Below are 25,617 nucleotides of genomic sequence, written 5' to 3'. Positions count from 1 at the left end.
CTGCCGCCGCCGCCGCCCTCCCTTCCCGGCCAGGCGAAAGGCGCGCAGCCCGTCCTCGGAGCCAGGCTGTCGGGGGCGGCGGCGGCGGCGGCGGCGGCAGGGGCCGAGGCCCGGCGTCCCCGCTGTCCCTCTTCAGCGGCGGGGCATCCAGCGCTGCCTCATCCCGTCCGCCAGGCAGGCAGGCAGGCAGGCAGGGTGGGCGGGCGCGCGAGCCAAGGGCCGTTCCCGACGGCGGGGGCTGCCGGGGCCTCCTGTTCCGACCGAGCTCTCCTGGGCCGGGAGATGGCAAGCGGGGGGCCAAGGCCTGGCCGCGGCAGGGGCAGCGCCGGCGTTCTTTCTGCCACGCCGCAGGCTGGCCCGGAGCAGGTGAGACCCGGCCGTCGAGGCGCGGACTGACTCCCCCTCGAAATCCGCTTTTCCGAGCTGGGGAGGGAGGCGAGGGCAGGCTGCGGGGGGCAGGGGAGAAGCGGACGGGTGGGTCACCGTGCCGTCCAAGAGCGCAGCCGGTCTTGGACCGGAGAGCTGCCTGTCTCGAGCTGAACCCATGGCTGGCTGGTCCCCGTCGAGGAAGCCTGGCCTCGAAGGGGTGGTGGTGGTGGTGCTGCTGCTAGCGCATGCCGCGATCCTCCAGCCCACAGGCTCTAAGGACGTCTTGACTTGGTGCTGCAATGATGCCAATGTGGCTACCAATCCAGTCTCCACATTTGGGCTGCTATGGCAGAAGAACCCCCCCCCCCCCCGCTTCCCCGTCTTCACATAAGGGAATATTCTGGTTGTTCGGACCCTGCGGAAGAGCTCCGGGTCCCAGCAGCAGATCGCCCTAGCGATGGGTTCAGGGAGAAGCGCTCCTGCCAATACCCCGCCCCCTTCTTCTCTTCCTCCTCCTCCTCCTCCTGAGTGACTTATGGGGGCTGCATGCCAGTCTCCGAGTGTCCGGCTGGCTTCCTCTGGTCACTTCTGCCCTCAGGGTCCCTCTCGCCACCCCCACGAACCAGGCCCTTGGGGAACAGATGGAACCAGAGAGCCCCCCCCCCCATGGGGCCTGGAGAGCCCTGCCGGAGAGGACACAGAATCATGGATTTGGGCAGCCGGTGTTGGTCACCTCGCCTCGCCTCCCTGTCGAGAGGAGTGCGGCGGCGGAGGGTGCGGGTGGGCTTGGCGGCTGGCTCCCGGCCTCGACGCACGTTTCCCTCTTTCCTTGGACCTTCGGGACTTCTGAGGAGGCCCCGATGCCGCCGCCGCCGCCGCCGCCGCCTCGATCGCGAGGGCCTGGGAAAAAGAGGAGCGCCTTTTCCACGGAGTGGGAGGAGAACGGCCCCTCCCTGAAGAGGCACAGCCATCGGCCCCCTCTTCTCCCCCCCCCGCGACCTTCTTTCCGGTGCTGCGCCCCTCCAAGCCTTCTCATTCCCCGGGTGTTTTGAAGAGGGCCAACCCTGGGTCGCTTTGGGTAGTTTGACCGCCGCGTCTATTCGGCTTCTGTTCGCCTCCCTTGCCCAGCACCCTGCGCAGCACCCTCCCCCTCCCTCCCCCGGAGGCGCCCGCGCGGGGTGAGCCGGGCGGCCCCTTCGGAAGAGGGTGCTAGGCTAGAAGGGCCGCCTTGGCCTGATCCGCCAGCTTTAGAGCCCGTCGTAGCTCTAACCCTAGGAGCGCCCGATGCCCAGGGCGAGGCCTTTGGCTGCCCGAGGGCAGGAGAGCGAAGGCTGCCACCCCGAGAGCCGACTCGCCTCCAGGTCCCGACCGCCAGCGGCAACCTGCCTTCAGGCGGGGCCGGCCGGCCTGTGGCGGGGGAAGGGGCGAACTGCGGGAGAGAGAGACAGAGAGAGAGAAAGGGGGGGGGGGGTTTGCTGGTGGTTCTCTCCGTCTGGTGGCAGTTTCGCTGAAGAGAGGGAACTGCCCGCTGCTGTCGGGCTCCCACCTCCCCGCCGCCCCACCAGCCCAGCCCCCCCCCGGCGAGAGAGGGAGGGAGCCCCGTTCTGCCCCTGGAGGGGCCCTCGCGCTTTTCCCACCTCGGTCCAGCGCACGGACGGAGAGGGCGGATGAGCCCCCCCCCCCGAAACCAGCCAAACCAGGGAGCTGGACAGGGGACCGATGCCATTAGTGTTTGTCTTCCGTGCGGAAGGGATTGTGTCCCTCTCGAACTGGCCTCCTCAGCCGCACGAGACGCGGCTCCGAGTCCTCTGTTCAGAGCAGGGACCGTCGTCTCTCGAGACGGAAGGGTGCCCACTCTTCCTGCCGTCCAAGTCTAAAGCCCATCTCTGCAGTGTCGGCCACCACCTTCAGTGGCCGTGAGTTCCGCCGGAGCTTTCCCACGTCGACCTACTGTATCCTCTCCTCCTTCTCTCCCTTGCAGGGTACCCGGTGCTTTAACGCAGTTCCCATGACAACCACCATCCCTTCAGCCTCCGCCTCAGTCAGTCCGGCGGTCCTTCCCGCCGCGCCCTCCCCCCCTCCCCGCCGCTGCCTTGCCTCCCCGGTCGCCCTGCTCGCTTTCCCGGCCACCGCCGCGCCTCTCCCCCCCCCCCGGTCCCTCCCTCCCTCCGCCCGCCCCGCCCCGCTCCTCTCCTCTCGGTTCAGGCACTGCGGAGGCGCCGCAGCTGCTGCGGCTCTAAGGCGGCATCGGCGGGCGCAACCATTCCGGCCTGGGGGAGGGTGACGCGGAGGGCGGAGGTGGGGAGGAGCGCCGCCTGCCCCGCTAGCGGGGTTTGGGCCGGCCCGGGACCGAGGCGGAGGTACTGGCGTCGGGGTAGAAGCGGCGTCGGGGGGATGTCAAGCGGCCGGGGGAAGACCTTCAGGCGAGGCATCCCCGAGACCCCCCTCCAGCGCCTGCAGTGGTACGCTCCGGCTCCCCCCCCAGCAGCAGCAGCAGCAGCAGCAGCCGCCGCCGCCGCCGCCGCCGCCGCGTTGAAGGGGATGCGGTGATCCAGCCCAGCCCGAGCCGCCGCGCTGCCACCTTGTCCCGCATCCGGGGCCTCTCCCGCGGGCAGCTGGCGGGGCATGTGGGCGCCCACCGTCGGAAGCCGCCCCTGAGCCCCTGTCCGGTGAGTGAGAGCCCGAGCGGCGGGCGAGCGGGAGGCATCCCGGGTGCGGGGGGCTGCCCGCCTTCCCTGGCCTGGCATCGGCGCCAAGCGCCCGCAGGGAGTGCCCCTTCCCTCTGGCGCGGCGCGGGCGCCTCGGCCGGGCCGGCCGGGCTCGGGAAGGGGAGGATGCCGCCGCCGGTGGTCCACCTGGCCTGGCGGCGCCCCGCCCCGCCTCTGCTGCGGCGGGAGGGCCTGGTGCTGCGCGGGCCCCCGCTCGGCCCCGAGGGGCGCTGCTGCTGCTGCTGCTGCCGCCCTTGGACCCGGGGCGAGGTGCCCCTGGATCCTCCCCCCCTACCCACGTTCGCGCGGCCGGCGGGCGAGCGGGCGTCCCGAGGGGTGAGCGGCAGAAGGGCGCGGCGGGAGCCAGCCAGCCAGCCAGCGAGCGAGGCGGCCGCTGGGCCCGTCCCGTCCCGGCCCAGCTGCCTGGCACACAGCTGCCTGCCTGCCTGCCTGTCTGCCCGCCCTCTTCCCTCCGCTTCCCTTCGAGGGAAGGGGAGGAGCCGCTTCCAGGCGCTCGCCCCGGCCAGCGGTGCGACAGACCCGGAAGGTGCCCGGGCTGCGGCCGCACGATGGCCGGAAGGCGGGCGGGGGGCAGCCCCGAGCCGCCGCCCGAGAGGGCCGCCGCCGCCGCCGCCGCCGGTGAGCGCCCTCCTGCCCTTCGGTGGCTCGGCCCGGGAGGGGGGGCGGCGGCGCTCCGACCCGGCTGCCTTCGGGGGGACGCTCGGACGGGCGGGGCGTTTCCCGGCCGCCTCGCCGAGCGCTCGCCTCCAGAGCCCCGGGGGCCGATCCCCGCGCCGCTGCTGCCGGGGACCGCTGGGCGTCCCGCCCGGCCGCCGTGGGCATCTCCTCGGGTCGCCTAGGGGCGTGTCCTGGCCTGGGTGGAGCACTGCGGGCCGGGGGGGCGTGTCGCCGCGTGGTCCGGGCGGCCACCCAGGCCCTTGGGGGCCGAGAGGACCGGGGGCGGCGGGGGGGGGAGAGGCGCCCCTCGGCCTGGTTCGCGGCGGGGCGGGGCGGGGCGAGGAGGCAGCCCTGCGGCTCTCTCTCCCGGGCCCTCCCCGATGGCCGCGGGAGGGGGTGGGGCTGGCCTGGGCCGGCCTTTCGGGAGGAAGAGGAAGAGGAGGAAGGCGGCGAGGCGTCCTGAGCGCCTTCTCTCTCTCCAACCCCCCCCCCCGCCTCCGGCAGGGCTGCGAGAGAGTTCGCGCGTGGGCCACAGCTTCTGGGCCATCGCCATGGCGAAGCGGGAGTCCACCTCCTCGAGTCCAGTGGTGCGCCAGATTGACAAGCAGTTCCTGGTGTGCAGCATCTGCCTGGACCGCTACCACAACCCCAAGGTGCTCCCCTGCCTCCACACCTTCTGCGAGAGGTGAGCGACCCTGTCTTGCAACCCCCACCGGCCCCTTCCGCATCCTTTGGCATCCTGGTGGGGGGAGGGGGAGGCAGAAGCCACCCGGAGCGACCCCCCCCCCTGCCGCCGCCCCTCGTGGTGCAGCAGGAAGCAACCCGGGTGCCCTTTGCACTGCTGAGCCCAGCAGAAGTTGGAAAGCCTGGCTGGCTGGCTGGCCGGCTGGCCGGCTTTCTTTTTATTGGCCAGGAGCCCAGCCGATCTCTGGTGATGCCAATTTGTCATGCATTTCCTTGGTGGTTGTTCCTGCTGTTATCGTTTTCTCCCAGGAAGTAGGAGAGGCAGGGGTGGGCTTTTTGCCTCATGGGCTGAAAGAGTTTAGTTGGTGGTAGGTCCTGGTGACCTTGATTTGAAGGCTTGGGGATGGGGGAGTTGGCTGTCCTGTTTGCCTGTCAGTAGGAAAGATCAGCTGGAGATTCTCTCTTCTTGAAGGCTTTCATGGCCGGGACCTGGTGGTTGTTGTAGGTTTTTTGGGCTGTTTGGCTGTGTTCTGGAGGAACCAGAACACAGAGAGAGTTTTAACTCCTGTCCTTTGAAGATGCCGGCCATAGAGACTGGTAAAATGTTAGGAAGAAAAATCTCCAGAACATGGCCAAACAGCCACCCCCACCCCCCCCAAAAAAAACCCTACAACAACCATTCTCTCTTCTCCTTCCTCCACCAATTTTGGGAACCTGGAAGGGAGCCCTTAAAGGATGGGGAGCCTTACAGAACAGGAGCTCTTGCACTTCCATTTTCAGAATTGTCCCAAGTGACTTTAACTGTTGACGGAATGAAACGACCTGGCTTCAGTTCCGGTTGCCCTCGCCTTAATACCTGTCATTAATTTGTGCCAATTTCGTAGAGTGTGATTTGAGTTACAGTACTTATGGTATTCCTACAAGAAAAAGAAGAAAAAAGCAAGCTAGTAAGATTCAGGAGCGGGAAGCACAGAAACAGAACAAAAGTTTTTGTGTTGCAGCTGCCACATATTTTATTAGCAGCAGCCTTTGCCTTGTCTTTAGGGGCAGCCCCTGTGCAGAGGGCATTGTAGTAGTGAAAACAGGAAGTTACTCGTGGGTATATTTGATTGGGGCCAAGTTGCCCTTGCTCAGGAAGGGCTGCAGCTGAGGAACAAACCAAAGTGGGCCTCAAATCCATCAGCTCTCGGAAGGCTCTCACCGTCACCTGCTCTCTTCAGGAAGAGGGCAGCTTCTTCCTGGGCCAGGGGCTTACCTGCCGCCTGGAACACAGACCCACCGTTCCACAGAGCCCTGCTTTTTGTCAAGACTCGGTTTATTGGCCCTTATCCAGCCCATCATGACATTCAGGCACTGGCCCAGCTGCTGCACAGCCTCACCTGACTTGGAGGACAGGCAGAAATCGAGACGTCATCAGCACTGGGACGTCATCAGCCAGAAGGCCCCATCAGATGATCCAGCAGTGTCAAAGGGAGCAGCTGTGTGGAGTGACAGATGGGGCTGCACCCCACAACTTCCAGAGCCATCAGCTGACAAGGGGGCTTCCTCTCCCACTTTTTGGGGTAGGCAACGGCAGTCCTACAGCGACACCAGGCCTTCTCCTCCCTCCCCACAGAGCTGCTTGGTTAGGAGACAGCAAGCTGAGAGAACTGAAAGCTGTTGGAAGACCCATGCAATTCAGCGCAGAAGCCCTTCCGTAGTCCTGCCCCCCCCCCACATAGCAGCTCATCAGGAGGGGGACACAGAATGAGCCTCTCTAAAGAATACAAAGGCCGTGAACACAGTTGGGTATCCCACTGTGTCAGTTGATCCTTATACGCTGGAAGCACCACTGGATTGGGTCTGACCCAAATGAAGCAGCAGCTAATTAATTATGGTAGCCAAAGCTGTTTCCGTGCTGAGCCCCACCCTGGAGGCAAACTGAAGTTGGCCTGGAAAACCTTTTTTTAAGTATATATGCGTAGCTTTCATGTATTGAAATATGGCCTGGATATACAAGAGCTGTGAAACCGCAAGAGCTGTTGACCAAGGAGACTGGTCATCTCGGAGGGTGGGGTTGGGGCTTTTCCTTTGGTGGGGGTTTTTAAAGCAGGGATTGGACGACCACCTGATGGGGGCGCCTTCCCAGTGAACGCCTGGCACCAGGGGCGCCATCTGGTGATTTTACGAATGGTTTCCCAGCCAGGCAGCAGCTTTGCCATCAGAGGGATTTTCCTTCATTTCTGAGGCCCTGTTTTGGAAAGGGCTTTGCTGTCAGGAGGCTGTAGCAACACCCTTTGCAAAATTCTCCATGCCCCTCTGTGACCCGTGTCCCCGCCCTGCCCCACACACCTTTCGAGAGCTTGGGGGCCTTCTCCTCCGGCTGCCTCTCTACAGTTCTATGGTTCTGTGACCTCCTCTCTCCTCATTAGATCTTCACATGTTCCGTTCTCTGAATATTGGCTGGGCAAATTGCTGGGCAAAAGAAGTCTTTTCTTCCGGCCTCTTCAATGCCTTTCTTCCTCCTCCTCCTCCTCCTCCATCTTCTGTGTTTCGCCGGGTGCAGGAATGCCAGGATCGCGAATACAATGCCAGGATCCTCCACAACGCTGTCCGATAGGGTCTTAAATACACCACAGAGAGCTCCTGACCTTTTTGCTGCAATATTAAACTGGGAGCCACATTCAGTTCATTTCTCGCTTACACCTTCCCAGAAGATTCTAGGAACTAAGTCAGTTAAACTCCTGACATACTAGTAAGGGACAAGGATCCTCTCTGGCATAGTCCTGTGGACTTTTACACGAGAGATGTAAAGAAGATCCTGTCGGGGTGGCTCCGTGAGCTGAAGTACCTGGGCTGCAGAGTCAAGGGTGGGGGCCAGGATTTCCGAATTGTGGCTCCAGGGAGAAGAACCAGCCCATCTAGCCTTGAGTAAGCTGCACAGCTCCAGGGGCTACCAGAGGAAGGGGCTGGCGGTCTGCTGGTAAGGGCTGAAGTAAGCTGAAATCAACTTGACGGCCCATAATTAGTCAGTAAATTAATATACAGCAGAAAGAAAAATGTGATAACTACATTTGTTGCAAGATACAAAGAGTTTATTAGATGGAAAGAATGGCCAATGAAGTATTAAAAAGAGTCAATGGAAATTAAGAAATCAGAAGGCAGGTAAAATACAGAAAGGCAGACAAGTTAATGAGAAAGGAGAGCAGAGATGGTGGCAGGTAATCCTTCAAAGCAAAGGAAATGGGGGAGAGAAACGCAGGAAGTGGAACCCTGGGGGGTAGACCGGTTTGGAAGCTGGGCGGTGCTGCATCTGGAGCCCGACTGGCCACAAAATGCTATTGACCTCTGATGGGGAAGGAACGTGATGATGCCGTTTGGCTCTGAATCGAGGGTGTCTTCTGAGATGCTCCTAGGTGAGTGATTGACAGCCCTTCGCTCGGCCATTCTGGCCTCTGGTTGGTTGGAAGTGAGTTGCCCGAAGCTGTAACTGCCCTGCCCTAATCTGGCATGAAGGGCGAAGGGTGAACTCAGACAAAGGAATTCCAGGGATCTCCACCCCCCCCCCAAACTCGGTGGGGAGAGAGGGAGAGGTGCCAGCGGCGGTGGCTTTTTGGGCTCTGGGCCTCTTGGCCCAGCATTGACCCCTAAAGGTCAACCCTGGGCCAGGCACGGAAAGCTGGGGATCCCCTTGGCTAAGCAGTCCTGGAGGTGCCACTTCTGCCTGAGAAGCACCTCTTCGGCAAATGCCCCTTGCTCCCACGTATATGCCCGAGCATGTAGGCCTGAGAACAACAGCCTTGTTCTGTTTGATATGGGAGGGGGCAGAGAAGAGAAAAACATCTCTTTTCAACCACTGGTTCCCTTCACCCACTGGCTGAATAATTCAGTGAATTGTGTATCTGGCTGTGTAGCCAGAAGTCAGGAATTCAGTTCCCTCTGTGCCTCCAGGGAGAAGAGGACTCTCGACCTGGAAAACCTTGGAAAAGATCCCCATCAGTGAGAGCTGACCTGCTGGTGGTACATCCTCTATAAGGGTCGCTATTTCTTCACATGTCCAAACTATGTTGTGTAAAAGCTTCCACTGGTGTGTTTTGCGAACCACGTGAGCATCAGATTCGTTAAAGGAATCAGGTGTTGCTTTCGTGGTGGCGTGGCTGCAGTGGTTAAACAACTACAGGACTGCAGGGAAGACCCCGGTCATGACCCGAGTTCAGTCCCAGTGGCTCAGGTAGCCTGACTCACCTTTCCATCCTTCTGAGGTCAAGAAACTGAGTATCCAGCTAATAGGAGGGGGTGAGGGGAACGTGTAGCTTGCAGTGCTGCTTTAAGCACAGCGCATGCATGCACACACACACACACACACACACACACACAGAGAGAGAGAGAGAGAGAGAGAGAGAGAGAGAGAGAGAGAGCACCCTTTGTAATGTGTAAGTTGGTCCGGAGGATGGAAAGAGGGGTCAGCCTCTGGGGAGAGATCTGAATGCATGTTTGGGGGCAGAGTAGATGATGTTCCTCCAGTGGACATGTCAGGATAATGGCCAGGTCACGTCTGGAGGTGTTTCTTCCTCAGGGACAGGCAATGCTTGATGGGACTTTGACCTTTTATTTTTGCATTTACCCCAGAAAGGGCAGAACGAGCCCAAGGCTGCATGCGGTGTCTCCCTCATTTCCACCCTCAGAGCAGCTGCGGGAGGCCAGCTAAGCTGAGAGGAGGCAGGCGCGGCTCAAGGCCAGAGGGGCACCTGCATTGGCTGGGCCAGGGAAGCCCTGTCTGCGGGTGGGGGTGGCGAGGTGCCAAGAGGCTGATGCTGGGTGGGGGCGGGGGTGAACGCATAGGGTCTCTCTGAAAAAGAAGCTGGCTGGTGTGGGTGTGTGCGCGCACGTGCGCTCGTGGGCCTCCTGCTGGGATGTGGAGTTAGCCACTGTGGAGACTCAGAAGGTGGCCAAGAACCAACTCGGGGGGGGGGCTCCTTCTCTTTCATGCCAGCAAAGGCTGATGAGAACAAGAGGAGGGGGCACTTTTGCACCTGGAGAGGGCTCCGGATTCTACGCACAGTGGCTCCTCCTGGTGTAGGGCCACCTCGCTGTATCTTGCGATTCCTCCACCACTTTACATTTTGGTGAGAGAGGGAGGGTGTAAATGACCGAAGTCCCTTGGTCCTTTCTTGGTCTCCTCCCTCGCACGCCTACATGGAAGCACTAAGAGAGCCCATTGAAACCGGTTTGGATAAGGAGGAGTGGCCTCCCCGTCTTCTTTTCCCAGATGAAGCAATGGGAGGCACCCCCCCCCCCCGCTTGGGGGGACACACTTCCAGATCGACATGCAGAATTGGTGGGGGTTCGGGGGAGGAGGGCTCCCATGACTTCTTGGTGCTTCCAGTGGGTTGGATGTGCCTGAGCCTTTGGGACAGGATCTGCTCTAAAGCCTCCCCCCCCGCCACCCTGCCCTCCAAGAGAGAAGCCCGAGGGGGGGCAGGAGTGCCTCTCCTGGGCTGGGCCTGGCGGGCTCCCCTCCTGCGCTCGTTGGGCTGCTATGCTCTCCAGATCTCAGTCGCCGGCAGGATGACCTTGCGGATGGCTCCCTCCCCTGGAGAACGGCCTGCCGCTCGCTCGTAAGCCAAGGCGGTGATCTCACTAGAAGAGGCCGCTGTGCTGGGGTGGATGATTCAGGGGATGACGCAGGGAGGGGCTTGGCTAGAGGGAGAGCCGTCCATCCCCAGCAGGGCTGGTGCTTCCTCTCTGAAAGGAGGGTCTTGGCCGCTGATGCTCTGCTGGATCCAAGGTAGGAGCTGAGAGGGCTGGCCGTGGGGCGGGCCGTGGGGCACAGCAGGAGCATCCTGCATGGCCAGAGCCGGAGGGTTGCTGGGCAGACCTAGAGGTGGGGTGGAAGGTGCTCTGAGACAGGAAAGATGCCTCTGCTGTGGGGAAGCTGGCCAGCCAGAGAGCTTGCGGGGGGGCGGGGGGGGGGAGGAACCTGCTGGGGATGCCAGGGCTGGGGGGCCTGGCCCTCTGGGGTGGTTTCAGGTTTTAGGTTTTCAGAGCATCCCCAACGTCAGAGAGTACCAAGGACACCTGCCGAGGGCCTTGGGGGCCATCTCACCTCCATGTCTGTCTTCCCTCCCCCTCTCTCTTCCCCTCCTGGCTCTGTGGTTCATTCGCAAGGACGCTTCTGCCTGGCCTCCTCTGTTCCCGGACGTCCATCTGTCCGCCTGGCCTCCCTCCCTCCCTGCCTGCCGCCACCCTCCCTCCCTCCCTCCCTCCCTCCCTCTTTCCCTCTCTTCCCCCCCCCGCTCTCCCTGCCCCCCCCCACGGGCACTAGGCCTCCTGACCCCTGTCTCGTCTTGCCTGCTCTGCTCCCCCAGGTGTCTCCAGAATTATATCCCGCCCCAAAGCCTGACCCTCTCGTGCCCCGTGTGCCGCCAGACCTCCATCCTCCCGGAGAAGGGCGTGGCCGCCCTCCAGAACAACTTCTTCATCACCAACCTCATGGAGGTGCTGCAGCGCCAGCCGGACAGCGCCAGCCACCAGGATGCTGCGGCCGCCATGCTGGACTCGGTCAGTGCTGTGCCTGGCCAGCCGCTCTCCTGCCCCAATCATGAGGGGAAGGTGAGTGCCCGACGGGACTTGCGCAGGGTTGGGGGCAAAGAGGGGTGGGGAAGAGGGGTGGGGAAGAGGGGTGGGGCGTGCCTGAGCACTCTGGTGGTTTCTGGAACAGGACACTCGGGTTCAGGCCTTCTGGGGGGCTGCTCCCTCCCCCCCCGCCCACAATCAGGGAGATCAGGGCCCGTCCCAGGCTTGTTCAGAGCAATGGGGGAAGTCGACCTATATCAGGCCAAAGGGCTTGTCCAGGATTGCCCCGCACTCTGCCTGACACCCTGCCCCCAACCCCCTGGCAGGGCATCGCTGGTGTTTCCTCGCCACCTAAGTGCTGCCAGGGGCTAAACCGTTGGCCTTTGACATGGCACTGCTGCCGAATGAGGGGGGCTGTGCCCATCCCTGGTGCCGCTTGGGCCCCGGCCAAGGCCAAGCGGCAGTGCAGGGGGGGCCCGAGGGGTCACTCCCGCCCCGTCGCCACTGTTTCTCTGCAGATGATGGAGTACTACTGTGAATCCTGTGAGACCGCCATGTGCCACGAGTGCACAGCAGCCGAGCACAGGGAACACATGACGGTGCCATTGCGGGACGTTGTGGAACAGCACAAGGCTTCTCTGCGGCAGCAGCTGGACGCCATCAAGAGCCGGTACTGCCGTGGACACCTGGCGGAGGTGGTGGAGGGGAGCCAGTTGGCACGCTCTCTCTCTCTCTGTGTGTGACTCCCGCAGGAGAGCTGGCGGGGGGTGCGGAAGGATGGGCATTCTTGGCGGGATCGTGGCAGTGGTGCCAAGGGCTGTGTCTGCTCAGGCCAGTGGAGGAGAGGGCTAGGCTGAAGGGCGCCCCTTTCGTGATTGGCCAGACCTGAGCAGGGCTGTTAGGGACAGGACCTTCTGGAGGTCACTCATTCAAAGGGTCGCCGTAAGCCAGAAGTGACCTGCTCAAAGGCACACGGCCACTCCTGGGGGGGGGGGGGTGGCCTCCCTTCTGCCTTTCAGGTTGCCCCAGTTGGCTGCAGCCATTGGGCTTGTGTCTGAGATCAGCCAGCAGCTGGTGGAGCGCAAGAACGACGCAGTGGCTGAAATCGGAAGCACTTTTGCTGAGCTAGAAAAGGCCCTGCACCAGCGGAAAGGGCTGCTTGTCCGGGACCTGGAAGTCATGTGTGGAGCCAAGCAAAAGGTAAGCTTGCTGGGGCCAGGATCCGTCCCCCACCCCCCACCCCGCTCCCAGCAGATCTACCCCCTCTGCGCTTTCTGCCTGGTTTCTGCCTCAGCTGAACGTCCAGGGGCTCCCTGAAGCTCCGTTCACTTTAGAGCTCACGAGGAGGAGAAGATGGAATGCGAGATGCCGACGCCTGCCAGCCTGGGCCAGACCGAGGCCCCCGTCTGTGGCATGGCCTCGTGTTTAGAACAGGCTGCTGCCGGGCCCAAAGGCTCCACTTGGCGATCGAGGGTTATATATCTGGAGCCTCCTGTCCCTGAGCAGCCCCCTCCCCCCGCTCTGAAGCCAGGCCGGCTGCCGCCGCATGCGCCGACCGTCCTCTGGGTCTTCTTTGGAAAAGTGGGGCTGTTTGAGGCAGCCAAATGCCGGCAGCTTACCTTTAGCATCTGGTGCACCCTCTTTTGTTTGAAGAGATCAGTAGTTCTGCAGGTGCGTCCCTGGGGGAAAATGGCCCAACCTTAGTGACCGGTTAGTGCTCCGTCTCATCAATCCGTCCTGAAGGGGCTTCTCGGGTCCCCAAGTTTGAAATCTCTCTTCAGATATCCCAGGCTTTCCCTTTAAAGACTGCCTGGAGGGGCAGGGATGGGTTGACGCCATCTGGCGCCTGCCCAGAGGGGTTCGTTGCCATTACCTTTGCTGGGGAAGATGGACTGGCCTCCCCCCCCCCCAAAAAAGCCCAGTGTCTGGTGGCCCACCTGGCCAGTCATGGCTGCTGAGGATTCTGCACAATTGCAATCTGGGCAGAAAGAGAGTTGAGGCTTCTAAAAAAAAAAAACCTCCAGAGTGGATGCTCTAACTTTCTGACAGGTGGCAAATTCTGTGTCAGGCTGGCCCTGCCTTTAAACCATCCCCTCCACCCCCACCCCCACTATACCTCACCCGTTGCCCACTCTGTCTGGATGGCCACGGGGGTAGGAGGGAGGTGAGGGCCGCGCTTGGGTCCTGTCCACCCCACAAGGGCCAAGGCCAGTCTTTGCATCTACAGCAGGCCTTGCCTAGCGCTGCCCCCCCTCCCACCATCGGTGGCTGCCTCTGACAGCAGGCACAGCCTGCGAGTGTGTGGGGGGGTTGTCCCCCCCATGCACGGACCCCACCACCCCCAACTGGTCCGCAATTTGGAAAAGGTTGGGGACTACTGCCTTGCTGTAAAGCGTAGGGCTGGCAGCCAGGGCTGTTCTTTTGCACCTTAAGAGTCCCACCACGCAAAGCCGGTGTGCTTTTGGAGGGAGAGGGAAGCCTTTCCCCTCCCACCAGCCCTTTCCATGCTTGGATCCTGTGCTCTCTCTCTCTCTCTCTCTCTCTCGAACCCAAACCCCTGCTACTTTCAGAAGCGGTGCCAGGGTCAGTCAGAGACTCTTTCCCCAGGGAAAGGGCTCCCACTGCCAGCTGGGGAGACGGCGTGGGGCACCAGCCAGACATGGGTGGTCTCAGAGAGCCGTATCGGCAGCATTGGCACGGAATGGGGAGCAAGGCAACCCATTGGGTTGGCAAAGGGGAGGGAAGGGCCAGAACATCACAGCCAGTGGTCTGGGTTGGCACCTCAGCTGGAAGAGGGATCCTCGCCAGCGGTGGGGGCAGGGGCTGGTCCAGCTGTGCTTGAGGTCCATTGAAGTTGCTCTCTATACTTCTCCTCCAGGTGCTCCAGGCTCAGCTGGACATCCTGCGCCAAGGCCAGGAGAACATCCTCAGCAGCTGCAGCTTCACGGAGCAGGCGCTGGACCACGGCTCCGAGACGGAGGTGCTGCTGGTGAAGAAGCAGATGAGTGAGCGGCTGAGCGAACTGGCCAGCCGTGAGTTCCCCGAACGGCCCCACGAGAACGCCCAGGTGGACTACATGGTGGAGACCGAAGGTGTGCGCAAGTCCATCCTCAACCTGGGTGTGCTGCTCACCACTAGTGCCATTGCCCACAAGACGGTAGCCACAGGAGAGGGGCTCCGCCACGGCGTGGTAGGCCAGGCAGCCTCGCTGACCATCACCACCAAGGATAAAGATGGGGAGCTGGTGCGGAGCGGGAGCGCTTGCCTGCAAGCAGAGGTCGCTACCCCTGATGGTTCTGCCCTCGACCACGAAGTGGTGGACAACAAGAACGGCACCTACGAACTGCTGTACACGCCGCGCCACGAGGGAGACCACCTGCTCTCCATCCACCTCTACGGGCAGCCGATCCGAGGCAGCCCCTTTCGGGTCAAGGTCGTCAAGGCGTCAGACGTGCCCCCCTCCCCAGATGACGTCAAACGCCGCGTCAAGTCCCCCAGCAGCGGCCACATTAGGCAAAAGGCCGTGCGCCGCCCTTCCAGCATGTACAGCAGCGGCAAGAAGAAGGAGAACCCCATTGAGGACGAGCTGATCTTCCGAGTGGGTCAGTCTTCTCGGGAGGCAGGGAAGGAGGTTGTGCCCCAGTGGGCTGGACGAGGCGGAGGGTCTCCAAGAGGGGCCGTGGGTTTCCTCCAGGGCCCTGGGCGCAACCAGCTGCCTTCCAGCACGGCTCCAGCTGCAATGTGCACTCAGCGGAAGGCCGGACAGCCCGTCCAAGGAGGTCTCTGAATTAGAGATCCAGAATTGGGCAGCATGGGGGTGGTGGGATGGGGCGACGGCAAGGCCCTGGGGCGGGCGGGGCAGGGAGCGCGGGGGGGGCTTCTTGCACCACTTTTAAACAAAAACAGTCCTTCCTCTCTCTCTGCAGGCACTCGGGGTCGGGAGAAGGGCGAGTTCACCAACCTGCAGGGCATTTCGACCTCGGGCAGCGGCCGTATTGTGGTGGCAGACAGCAATAACCAGTGTGTACAGGTAGGGGGTGCCCTCCCGCCATCCTATCCTGCTTCACAGCGGCTCGGGCTGCCTGTTGTCCCCCTCCGTCTGCCTGTCTCACTCTCTCTCTCTCTCCCTCTCCCCCCCCTCCCCTCCCCCTTGTGGACCTCAGGTCTTCTCCAATGAAGGGCAGTTCCGCCTGCGCTTTGGCGTGCGGGGCCGCTCACCTGGGCAGCTACAGCGTCCCACAGGGGTCACCGTTGACCTCAATGGAGACATTATAATTGCCGACTATGACAATCGCTGGGTCAGCATCTTCTCCCCCGAAGGGAAGTTCAAGGTAAGGGCTCCGTGGAGGCAGGAGGAAACTCTCACGGCCATTGCAAGGGGGTTGCATGGATGGGCCCCCAAAACATATCAGTACGGCAGGAGAACAATGGTCGACAACTGGACCGAGTGACCCATGCTTCCCACTTCTGACCATCATCTGGTTCCCTGTCTCTGCCTCTGCCCTGCAACGTGCAAGCCAAGGTGCAGGCTGTGTGAAGGAAGACCCTCTTACCGGGTGTGCCAGACTCCAGATCGCGTGGGACAGGGTGCCTGGCTTGCGTTTCCTTGGTGGGATCATCTCAGAGACCCCCTTAGGTGACCCTTTGGCAACGCCCTGAATAGAAAGAGGTTGCTGCTGCATAGCTCATGTGCTCAGGTGGCTGGCAGGAGAGGCAGCGGTGCTGTTTTGCGAGATGTGACCAGACACACCGGCCTCTGCTTTCCCTGGGAGGGGATGGCTCCGAGCTGAAGACTGGGAAAGCCCTCCTGCAGCTTGACCCAGCCTGGCCTTTCTGGAGGCACCACTTGGAAGCATAGAGTAGTGCCAGGACCAGAACCCACAGCTTCTTCCCCAAGCCCAGAAGGGCAGACTGTCACCCATGCCCTCCAGGTGGTCTGGGTGACTCATTCTGAAAATGAGGTCCCACAGACCCTGGGCATGCCTGCTGGATTAAAAGTAAACCCATTTTGGAGGGCATCCTGTGGCAAGAGTTTGCTTTGCCCTGATGGCCAGTGACTCCCCAGGCAGCTGCCCTCATTATGGCCCCAACGATACTCCTCCTTCCCAGACAGAGATGCTAGAATGCACCTTGCTCGGAGTCCTTCTGCAGGCAATCCCTGCCTTCTGCCCCAGGGACGGTCCTTCATTAACTCACCTTCCTTCCTGCTTGGCTGGGTCCCTGAGGTTCTCTCCCCCTTTTCCTCCTCAGACCAAGATTGGGGCAGGCCGCCTCATGGGCCCCAAAGGTGTGGCTGTTGACCGGAACGGGCACATCATTGTGGTCGACAACAAGGCCTGCTGCGTCTTCATCTTCCAGTCCAACGGGAAGCTTGTGACCAAGTTTGGCAGCCGTGGCACGTCCGAGCGCCAGTTTGCAGGTACCCTGGATGGTAATAAACTGGCAGGTCCCCTCTTGTGCTTCTGCCAATATCAGGCGGGCACATCATCTCTCTCTCTCTCTCTCTCTGCCTCCTTCCATGGCTGGGCCTCCCTCTCTTCTGTAGTCGTCGTCATAGGCAAAGCCCCAAATGTCTCCTGAAGGTGGGGTGGGGACAGGCGTAGGAACCAGCGACTTGCCTGTTCTTTGTTTTTGGCCACTAACAACCCCGTTGGGTCCAGGGCCTCGGGTGGCTGCTTTCCTGGGCTTTGGAGGCCTCCTTTCCAGGCGGGCACCCTGTGGGGGGATGGGGGAGAGGCCCTCCATCTTCTCCTGCTGGTCCAGTTGGTGGTGACCTCTGTCCCTGGGGGCTGTCCGTCTGCCTCTCCCTAGCCCTCTCCTGCTTGCTGCTCACACCTTCTGTCTCTCGGCCAGGCCCGTCCGATCCAACCCTCTGTTGCTCCTTCTGCTTTTCTTTCCCTAGGACCACATTTTGTCGCCGTCAACAACAAGAACGAAATTGTGGTGACGGACTTCCACAACCACTCTGTGAAGGTGAGGCCTGAGCCCCTCCCTTTAGAGCCACGGCCGCTGTGCCGGGGGAAGGGGCTCCCGTTGCTCTCCCTCGATGCTTTAGTCAGCCTGGTCCTTGCTCTCCAACGTCCCCGAGTATGTTGGAGTCAGGAGGCAACGGGTGAACGTGTCCAATGGCCACCTCCCTTTGCTTCCTGCCACGCTTCCGAGGGGAAACGGGCACACCTGCCCTGGACCGCCTAGCTCTGTCGGAGGACACCTGTGCTGCTTTGCGTGCCAAAACAGCCTGGGCTGGGTCCCCAAGCCCACTTCCAGATAAAGGGTCCTGGCTGGCTGGAGGGAGGGAGGGAGGTAACGAGGGAGGGAGGTATGACTGTGCCAGGCCAACGTCCTTGGAAAACCAGTCCCAGTCAGGAGAGACTGGACTGGGCTGAAAGGGGCCATGCTCTGGGGATCTCTCAAAGGTACCATCCCGGGCGCTCCCTGGGGCCAAAAGGAGGCTGCCGGAGGACTTCTACTTAGGACTGATCCGTGTGCTTTGAACTTAGAACTTGTCTTTGATCTGACAAGATGTAACTCCAAAGCCACAGTAAGAAGAGTTTGAACTTCTGAGAAAGCTGTGCGAGGAGGAAAGGGTGTCCACACCACGAAGGTCCAAGTGAGGTCTTAATGTCAAAAGCAGCCACAGTGGAACAAAGGAGCAGGGCGGAGGAAGGGGTGCGAGAAGGCCAACCGAGGTGGGGAGGCTGAAGCAAGCAAGGCAGAGGCCCAGGGGCCGACGGAAACAGACAGACGGACGCGGGGCCACGTCTTCTTAGGCTGAGTGGGAAGAGCGGTCTGTCATCGCAGAACCCTGACAAAGAAAAGCAAATATTCCCAGAATGTGCAGAGCAAAATCTCCCCGGCTGAAATCTTATTGCTTAGGTGCACGTTGCAACCACAGTAGGCCCATTTCACTGCTGGGACTGTCTGTCAAGCACTTGGCCATTAGTGGGAGAGCTGAGGGGACCCCTTGCCACGCAAAGTCTGCTGGTGCAAAACCCCGGCTGCTTGGCAGCTGTGATCCTCAGCCCTGGGCCCGAGGCGGCAGGTGATGGACGGGCCTGCCGTGTCTGCTTTCCCGGGGCCATGCCACAGATCAGGAAACTGGACCCCCCCGGGTGGGGGGGGGGGCGGGCGAGAGAAGATGGGGAGGAGCCCGAAGTTGCTCACCCAACCACATGTGTGTCTCCTTTTCCAGGTGTATAGCGCGGACGGGGAGTTCCTCTTCAAGTTTGGGTCTCATGGAGAGGGGAATGGGCAGTTCAATGCCCCTACGGGAGTGGCGGTGGACTCCAACGGGAACATTATTGTGGCGGATTGGGGCAACAGCCGGATCCAGGTACTTCAAGGACTCACCTGTGGGCAAGGAAGGGGGCGCTACCTGCGCTGACCAGGCAAGAGGAGGTCTTCCCGACCAGTGCAGTGGAAGGCGCGGGGGAGGCGGTGAGGAGCCAGCCGAACAACGGTGCCTCTCTCTCTCGAGAGGTTCCTCCGGCCCAGGAGGTCTCCCTCTCCCTCAGGGTGTGGGGAAGGAGGCTGCGGTGGTCCAGCCCGGCCTGTTCCCTGCCCGGCCACCTCTTCCGAGGCTGAGCAGACAGAGGGCGACGCCTCTCCTCCACTGCCAGGTTGCCGTGCCTTTCGGGGGGTGGGGTGGGGTGGGCACGGGCCACTGCATTGACCCTTCCTTCCATTCATCCACTCATCTCCCTTCCTAAGGTTTCGGAGCCCAAATTTGGCTCCCACCAGCTTGCTTAAGGGGAAGGGATTGTCAAATGGTGGCCACAGCTTCTGCTGTGCGTGCAAGGAACCCCTTCCGGCCCCAGCTGACTTGCATGGGGAGCGCCTCCCTTTGGGGCCCATCAGCCCCAGTGCCCCCTTCCAAAGAGCACCTGGGCAGCAGCCGTCCTTGGGACAGGACTCCCGGGCAGGGCAGGAGGGAGGCTGGCTTTCTCACACTTCAGCCGCGGGGTTTGCTCTCGTAGGAAAGACCGTCTCTCTTTGGGCCTCATTCAATTATTTGTAATTATTTCTGAGTCCGAGCAGCTTCCCTCTGTTGCTTTATTTTTAATATTTTGCAGTAGATAAACTGCCGAGCCTTCCTGGTAGGAAAGACAGCCCAACGTGCCGGTCTAGCTGGTGGCTCTCGTTTTGGCCCCTTTCCCAGTTCTGCAATCTTCTTTCTTGCGAAGGGGCAGCCACTGCTTTCTGTTCCATGGGGCTGCACGGTCGCTTTGGGCAGGGGGCACCACCAACCCCTTCACCCCACGGACCAAGGAGGCTGCAGTCCTGGGCGTGTGGTGTGCAACTTAAGCATTTATGCTGTGCTGTCCCTCTCTTGAAGAGGGATGGACAGACTTCAGGCTGCTTTTGGTTTTTTTTACTAGAACCCAGAGATCTACCAATTGCAAAAGAGCTTCTTAACAGCTGTGTTAACTAGGGGGGATCCCTTGCAGGGTTTTCTAGGTACAGAGCACTCAGAAGTGGTTTACCGTTTCATTCCTCTGAGGGTGCCCTGGGACTGTATGCAGCTTGTCCAAAGCTACACAAGCTGACTCCTCTCCCAGGCAGCGCATCACGGAGAATCCAGTGCCCAACCCACTGGTTCAACAACCAGGAGCTTGGCCTCACTGAGCGTTCCTGCTTTGGGGGAATCAGGAGACAGCTCACAAGCTGCCTACACAAAACGCCGCTGCTGGTTACCTCCACCGATATTACGCCGGCACCAGAGGGTCCACTGTTGTTCCTCAAATGGCTGGGCTCCTTGCCACTCCCACCGGCATCTGGTGTCTCCCCTCCCCTGCCTCGGCCTTCATCACCCCAACCCTCTTTTTCCAGGTCTTCGACAGTTCCGGTTCCTTCCTGTCCTACATCAACACCACAGCCGACCCCCTGTACGGGCCGCAGGGCCTGGCGCTCACCTCTGACGGACACGTGGTGGTGGCGGATTCCGGCAACCACTGTTTCAAGGCCTACCGCTACCTGCAGTAGCCCAGGGGAGGCAGGCTGGATGGAGGGGGGCCGGGACGGTCCCTCCGCTCCCTTCTGACCCACCTGCTGGCCTTAAAGGTGATGAACTGTGGGGAGAGCTGGCCCTTGTTGCGGGGCCTCCTCCCCCCTGCAAGCGTTGCGGGGGCTCCGGCAGCGGTGTGTAAAGGTGCCAACTGCGACCAAGGCAGCTATGCGCGTTGGGCTCGGGACGCTTCCCGGCGGGTGCGAGGGCACGTTGCCTGCTTGGCTTCCCCAGCAAGGCCCCCGTATGCCTCTCTGGCCTCTTCCCAGGATGGGGGTGGTGGTGGGGGGGGTGGTGTCTGACTCTGGGCCGGGTCCCCTAGAAGGGGGGAGTCTGCTTTTTGCCTGCTTGGAGGCCACCGATGTTCCTGCTTCCAGACCCTGTGGGCGCTGGGGATCCTGAGGAACGGCCGCCTTTCTCCACTCTCTTATCCTTCCACCTACCATTTTTTTTGTCACCTGGATTTTCTTTGCACTTTATCTCTTTGTCCAGGGAGGGGGCCGGGGCTACACCCCTCCTTCTCTGGCCGGTCCACGGATGTCTGTAGGGAAGAGCAGCCGAAGGGGTGCCACCCACCAACAGGGACACTGAAGCCGTCTCTGGGCAGAGCAGGAAGGACGGGCCGACTCCCCCTGCTTTCCCCGGGTGACCGCCGGGCTTCAGGAGGAAGGAATGGGGAGAGTTGGGCTCCGGAGGGTGGGGGTGGGGTGGGGGTCAGGGGTGGCGCCACCTGGCCTGGGAGGAAGCGGTGTTGGTCCCGTGCTTGACACAAGCTCTGGCTGGGGATGATGGGAGGCGGCCTTCCCGTCGGCTCCCTGCCGCTGGTGGTCAGGGAACGGGACACGCCTTCCCTCGATTTGGCTGAGGGGGCCGGGGCGCTCTTGGAGGTCCCGGGACCCTCTCGGCCGTCTTCCTCGTTTCCCAGTTCCTTCTCGGGGGTCCGGCCAGGTGACCTTTACCCTCTGGAAAGAGGCTTTGGCTCCTGTGGCCCTTGGCCCGATTCCCTCCTCCTCCTCCTCCTCCTCCACCTCAAGAGCCTCGAAAGGAGGGGGTTCCAGCCTGGATCTCCCGGACCCCCCCCCCGAGGAGGAGGAGGAGGAGGACGGGTGGCTGAGGGGAAGGAAGGGCCAGCTTGCCTTTGCCAGTCCTCCCGCCTGGAGCCTCCTGTCCTCCCTGGGGGCTCCCTGAGGCCACCCACCTTCGGCCCTCCTCCGGCCTTCCCTCCACCTGAACCCGATCCCAATCCGAGCCATCCCTCAGCCGAGAAGGGCTCAGGGTGCTGCTCCCTGGCGACCCCCCCCCCCGGCCCCCTCTGCTCCCCAGGCCTTCTGCACACACTCCTGTCAGGTCGGGCGAAACCAAGGCAGCCACGGGCTCATGAAATGTGTGTACAAACAAATAAAAGTATTCTGGACATGATCGCCCTCGGTTTTGCTGCTGGATGAGTTTGGGGGGGGGCGTCGGCGTCGGCGGGAAGCCTCCCACTCCACCTGGCGGGTTCACCTGTTGCCCAACAGAGCCCTGGGGGGGGGGGCCCGGATCCCACCGCTTTTTCTCCGCCGCAACTTCTCCCTGGGCGCGGCCGCCCCGCGAACGGCTCGGCCCGAGGCCAAAGGAACAGGAGGAGGCGAAATCCCGCCGGCAGGGGGCGCCGCGCCGCCCGCTCCTCCAGTCCCGCCCCCTCCGCCAGGCTGGACTGCAAGTCCCATGACGCCTCACTCCGCGCACGCGCACCCGGGCTGGTGGGACGCCGAGGGATCGCCGGGAGCAGCGACCGCGGCTGGACCCGGAAAAGGGCGCTGCCCCCGCCCACGTCCTGCACTCGGGGCCCCTTCCACGCAGGCAGGCGGCCAATGAGAGCCCGCGACGCCGGGGCCCCCCTCCCAGGATTTTGATTGGCTCCTCCCCCCCACACAGCCTGCCATTCATCCAGTCTGAGGTTCCCTCCCTCTGTCCTGTCGGGGGCAGGCGGGCCGAGGAGGAGAGAAGCGCCGCCCACCAGCCCCAGGCCTTGGCAACAGCCGCGCGATTGGTCCCGAGCGGGAGTGACAGTTTCGCGGCCGAGAAGGCTTCGCGCCTGCGCCTTGCCGTTCTCTGCGCCGAGTGCGCGGCAGTAAGATGGCGGCCTGGGTGGGGCGGGAGAGCGGCTCGTTGTGGTGGCGGCGGGGCCCGAACGACGAGGAGCCTCCCCGCCCCATCCTTTGGCGCGGCCCAGCGGGGTCCGAAAGCCGCGAGGGAACAGGCGTCGAGGGCCCTGCGCTCTCCGGAGCGGCCGCCTTTGGCCCTGGGTTCAAGGGTGGCCCCAGCCAGGGCCGCTTTACGGTAGTCTAGCCCTGGCAGCTGGGTGAAGGCTGCAGCAGGCCTTCAGGAGGCCAAGTGGCGGCAGGAACAGGAGCAGGAGGGGGGGGCCTGGCCCTTGCCTTTCCCAGCACTCGCCTAAGCAGAGCTGGGGGGGGGCTGCCTGCCCAGGGTGGGAAGCTACAGCCCCATCCAGCAGGCATTGGATTGTGTGGCCGCCGGGGTCCCTTCCTGCTCCATGAATTGACGGCTGAAGGGCCAAAGAGTCAGGAAGGCAACATGAAGCTTCATCTGGAAGATATCAGGCTGCAGCCCACAAAGCCACTAGCGGAATGCCTAACAAGCAGATGAAGGGGCTAACAGGCTGCTTGCCCTTGTTGTTTAGTCGTTTAGTCGTGTCCGACTCTTCGTGACCCCACGGACCAGAGCACGCCAGGCCCTCCTATCTTCCACTGCCTCCCGGAGTTGTGTCAAATTCATGTTGGTTGCTTCGCAGACACTGTCCAGCCATCTCATCCTCTGTTGTCCCCTTTTCCCCTTGCCCTCACACTTTCCTAACATCAGGGTCTTTTCCAGGGAGTCTTCTCTTCTCATGAGATGGCCAAAGTCTTGAAGCCTCCGCTTCAGGATCTGTCCTTCCAGTGAACACTCAGGCTTGATTTCCTTCAGAATGGATAGGTTTGTTCTTGCAGTCCAGGGGACTCTCAAGAGCCTCCTCCAGCACCACAATTCAAAGGCCACTTGCCCTTACTGCATGCCAAAAATGGCATTGTGACATACTGGAATTTCCCGTGTATATATATTGACACAAGAAAAGCCAAAGGGAAAAAATGCTGTAGATCTATAAAAACAAACTGTGTTGCTTCAGTATGAGTGGTTTTGGATCAAAGTCTCTTTTAGGCATTAGTGCAAACATGGCCTACTTCTTATACATAACCAGGAGGGCAGCTGAAACTTAGGAAGTAAAAAATCATGAATATGGAAGACAGAAGTCATAGACTACACAACTTTAATTTCAAGATTGAAGAAATTGAAATAGTTAAAGATTTTGAATGCCTTGGTTCAATCACTGCAGCCAAGAAATCAGAAGAAGTCTGTCCGAGGGTTCATTAGCTTGAGAAGGGTTTTTCCCCTTTACGTCCATGTCTAGCCTGGCAACACACGGCTCTTGACCATGGATTGTATCAACAGGATTTATTATAGGTGCATCTAGGAAACGTTCAACGGTGACAGGAATACGCAACTTCTCTTCCTCAGTCAATGGTTAGCTTCTGGTTTCCGAAATGTGTTTGAAACATTAAAGTCCAACAGTTCAAAACTTTTCTCCAAGAAGTTCATTAATGTGGTATCTGGTGGAACCGACTAGAGATGGGTATGTATTCATTTACGAATATCCCCCCACAAGTGCAGATAACGAGGGTCTCCCCCCCCCCGGGCCAGACTGTCCACTCACAATTCTGTCCATGCCACCGGCTCCACAATCCCTCCTGTCACTCTGGAGCTTGCAATCAGAGAGCCACTCTTCGATCTGGCAGAGAGGCTCATCATCCTGCCTTCTGCCAGGAGTGGTTAATCCATCATGAGCTCCAGAGTGATAGGAATGGTGTACAGAACTAGCAGCAGCAGTGGAATGGTGAATGGACAGTCTGGCCCCAGGGGAGGTGGACCCTCATTATCTGCACCTGTGTGGGGAGGAATATTAGTATATGAATATGAATACCCCTGTCTCTAAAACCGACAGCAAGGGCACTCCATTCCCTCCAGATGCCCTTGGCGTAGACCTGTTGAATCCTGCTTCCGAGTATTCCCAAGCGTTGGGGTCTCGGGTGTTGCTTCTGAGGGCTGCTCCCCTTTACCCCTCCCTCTCCTTTCCTTACTCAGCTAGACCCTCCTCCCTGGTCTTCCTTGCCCAGTCTCGAGCCTCCTCCTGGCCCCAACAAGAAGCTCTGTGATCACTGCCTCTCTCTCAGCCTCTTCTCTGGGCACCATGAACTGCTCCCATTTCTTTGTCCAGGGATCTTCTAACCCAGTGGTCCTCAACCTTTCTGGCACCGGGGACTGGTTTAGCGTGCGTGTGGGGGGAGGGTGTCTGTGTGTGCGGGGAGGGCACGCCATGTGTCTGTTCATCCGTGCCAGGGTGGGGGGTGGGAGATCTGTCTCCGTGGCCTGGTCCTGGGCCGTGGACTGGGGGTTGGGGACCCCTGTTCTCATCAGATCCATGCCCATCCCATGGGAAGGATCTTACTACATTTCCTCCGCTTTCACCAGACTTTTTCTTCCTCTCCATTCACTCCTCCTCCTCTTTTCTTTCCTACCTTTTCCAACAGACTCTCTGGCTCTGCCCTTTTCTGTCCTGTCATCTCTGGTATTCAGTGACTCATTCCCTGTTCTGGACCTGTCAGTTGTTTTACTAGACTCTTCAACTTCTCTGTTCCACTACTTCCTCCACCATCGTCACCAGCGGTTTTCCTTTGTTGCTTGGCTCTTGCTCCTCCGTATAAAGGGCTGTTTTCCTCTCAGTCTCAGGGATCTTGGGCTTTGCCTCACCACTTGCTCCATGGATGATGGATGGTGCTCTGGCAGTGACATTGTCTGCCCTGCCCTCCTTTTCGCAGACTGAGACTTGAGAAGGGCAGCAATGAAGGATTTAGAAAAGATCATTAAGTGCAATGATCATTAGGTGGAGACCAAGATCAAGATAATCCACATTCTTGTATTCCTGACCAGCATGTAGAGGTGCAAAAGCTGGACGGTTAAGAAAGCTGACAGGAAAATAATTGATTTGTTTGAAATGTCTTCTGATGGCATTGCTCTCAGCTTCCATGACACACTAGTGCACATTTTTTACTACCTTACGTGGCCTTCTCAGCCACACTAGACGTTCCAAGACCTCTATTCAGAGCATGTTACCATAGACTCTCGAGACTGAAGGAGGCCTACTATGTGTGCACCCTAGGCCAGGGCTGGCTGTGATGCTAGTTATATAGTTCATTGGTATCACAAGGGGTAGTACTTTCTGTATTCTTGAAGGCTTTCGCGGCCAGGATCTGATGGTTGTTGTGGGTTTTTTGGGTCCTTTAGCCATGTTCTGAAGGGTGTTCAGGAAGAACACCCTTCAGAACACGACCGATAGTACTTTCTGTTTTGCTTGACTGTTGTTTGGTTTGCATTCTGAGCTGCTAGTATGATACATTGACATTGCCTTCCCTATTTGCAGATCCTGTATCAGTCCTGTGTTCTGGGATAATTTTGCTAGGTTTTTAAAAAAAAAATAAGTTAAAGCTGTCTTGAATGGCCCATTGTGATGCAAATGAGGTGTAA

At 60.5% G+C, this 25,617-nt stretch overlaps 1 protein-coding gene across 5 annotated transcripts; it reads left to right on the top strand.

The window, feature by feature from the left end:
• Positions 1 to 225: 225 nt before the first annotated feature.
• Positions 226 to 21,417, top strand: TRIM3 (tripartite motif containing 3). Of its 5 annotated transcripts, none has more exons than XM_072993315.2 (12): positions 226 to 366; positions 4,260 to 4,440; positions 10,787 to 11,030; positions 11,513 to 11,664; positions 12,014 to 12,194; positions 13,873 to 14,596; positions 14,921 to 15,024; positions 15,158 to 15,325; positions 16,245 to 16,425; positions 16,897 to 16,967; positions 18,187 to 18,327; positions 19,824 to 21,417. In XM_072993315.2, the coding sequence occupies exons 2-12, from the start codon at positions 4,307 to 4,309 to the stop codon at positions 19,974 to 19,976; spliced, it is 2,253 nt and encodes a 750-aa protein (XP_072849416.1). In that variant the 5' UTR covers positions 226 to 366; positions 4,260 to 4,306; the 3' UTR covers positions 19,977 to 21,417. The 5 variants fall into 5 exon arrangements, with proteins under 5 accessions (XP_072849416.1, XP_072849415.1, XP_078245928.1 ...); XM_072993314.2 differs by lacking the exon at positions 226 to 366 and adding an exon at positions 2,756 to 3,038; XM_078389802.1 differs by lacking the exon at positions 226 to 366 and adding an exon at positions 3,575 to 3,716.
• The last annotated feature ends 4,200 nt before the right edge of the window (positions 21,418 to 25,617 follow it).

The sequence above is a fragment of the Pogona vitticeps genome, chromosome 3, assembly GCF_051106095.1.
Source record: "Pogona vitticeps strain Pit_001003342236 chromosome 3, PviZW2.1, whole genome shotgun sequence".
NCBI classification, from domain to species: Eukaryota; Metazoa; Chordata; class Lepidosauria; order Squamata; family Agamidae; genus Pogona; species Pogona vitticeps.
This window is presented reverse-complemented; position numbering and strand designations above follow the sequence as displayed.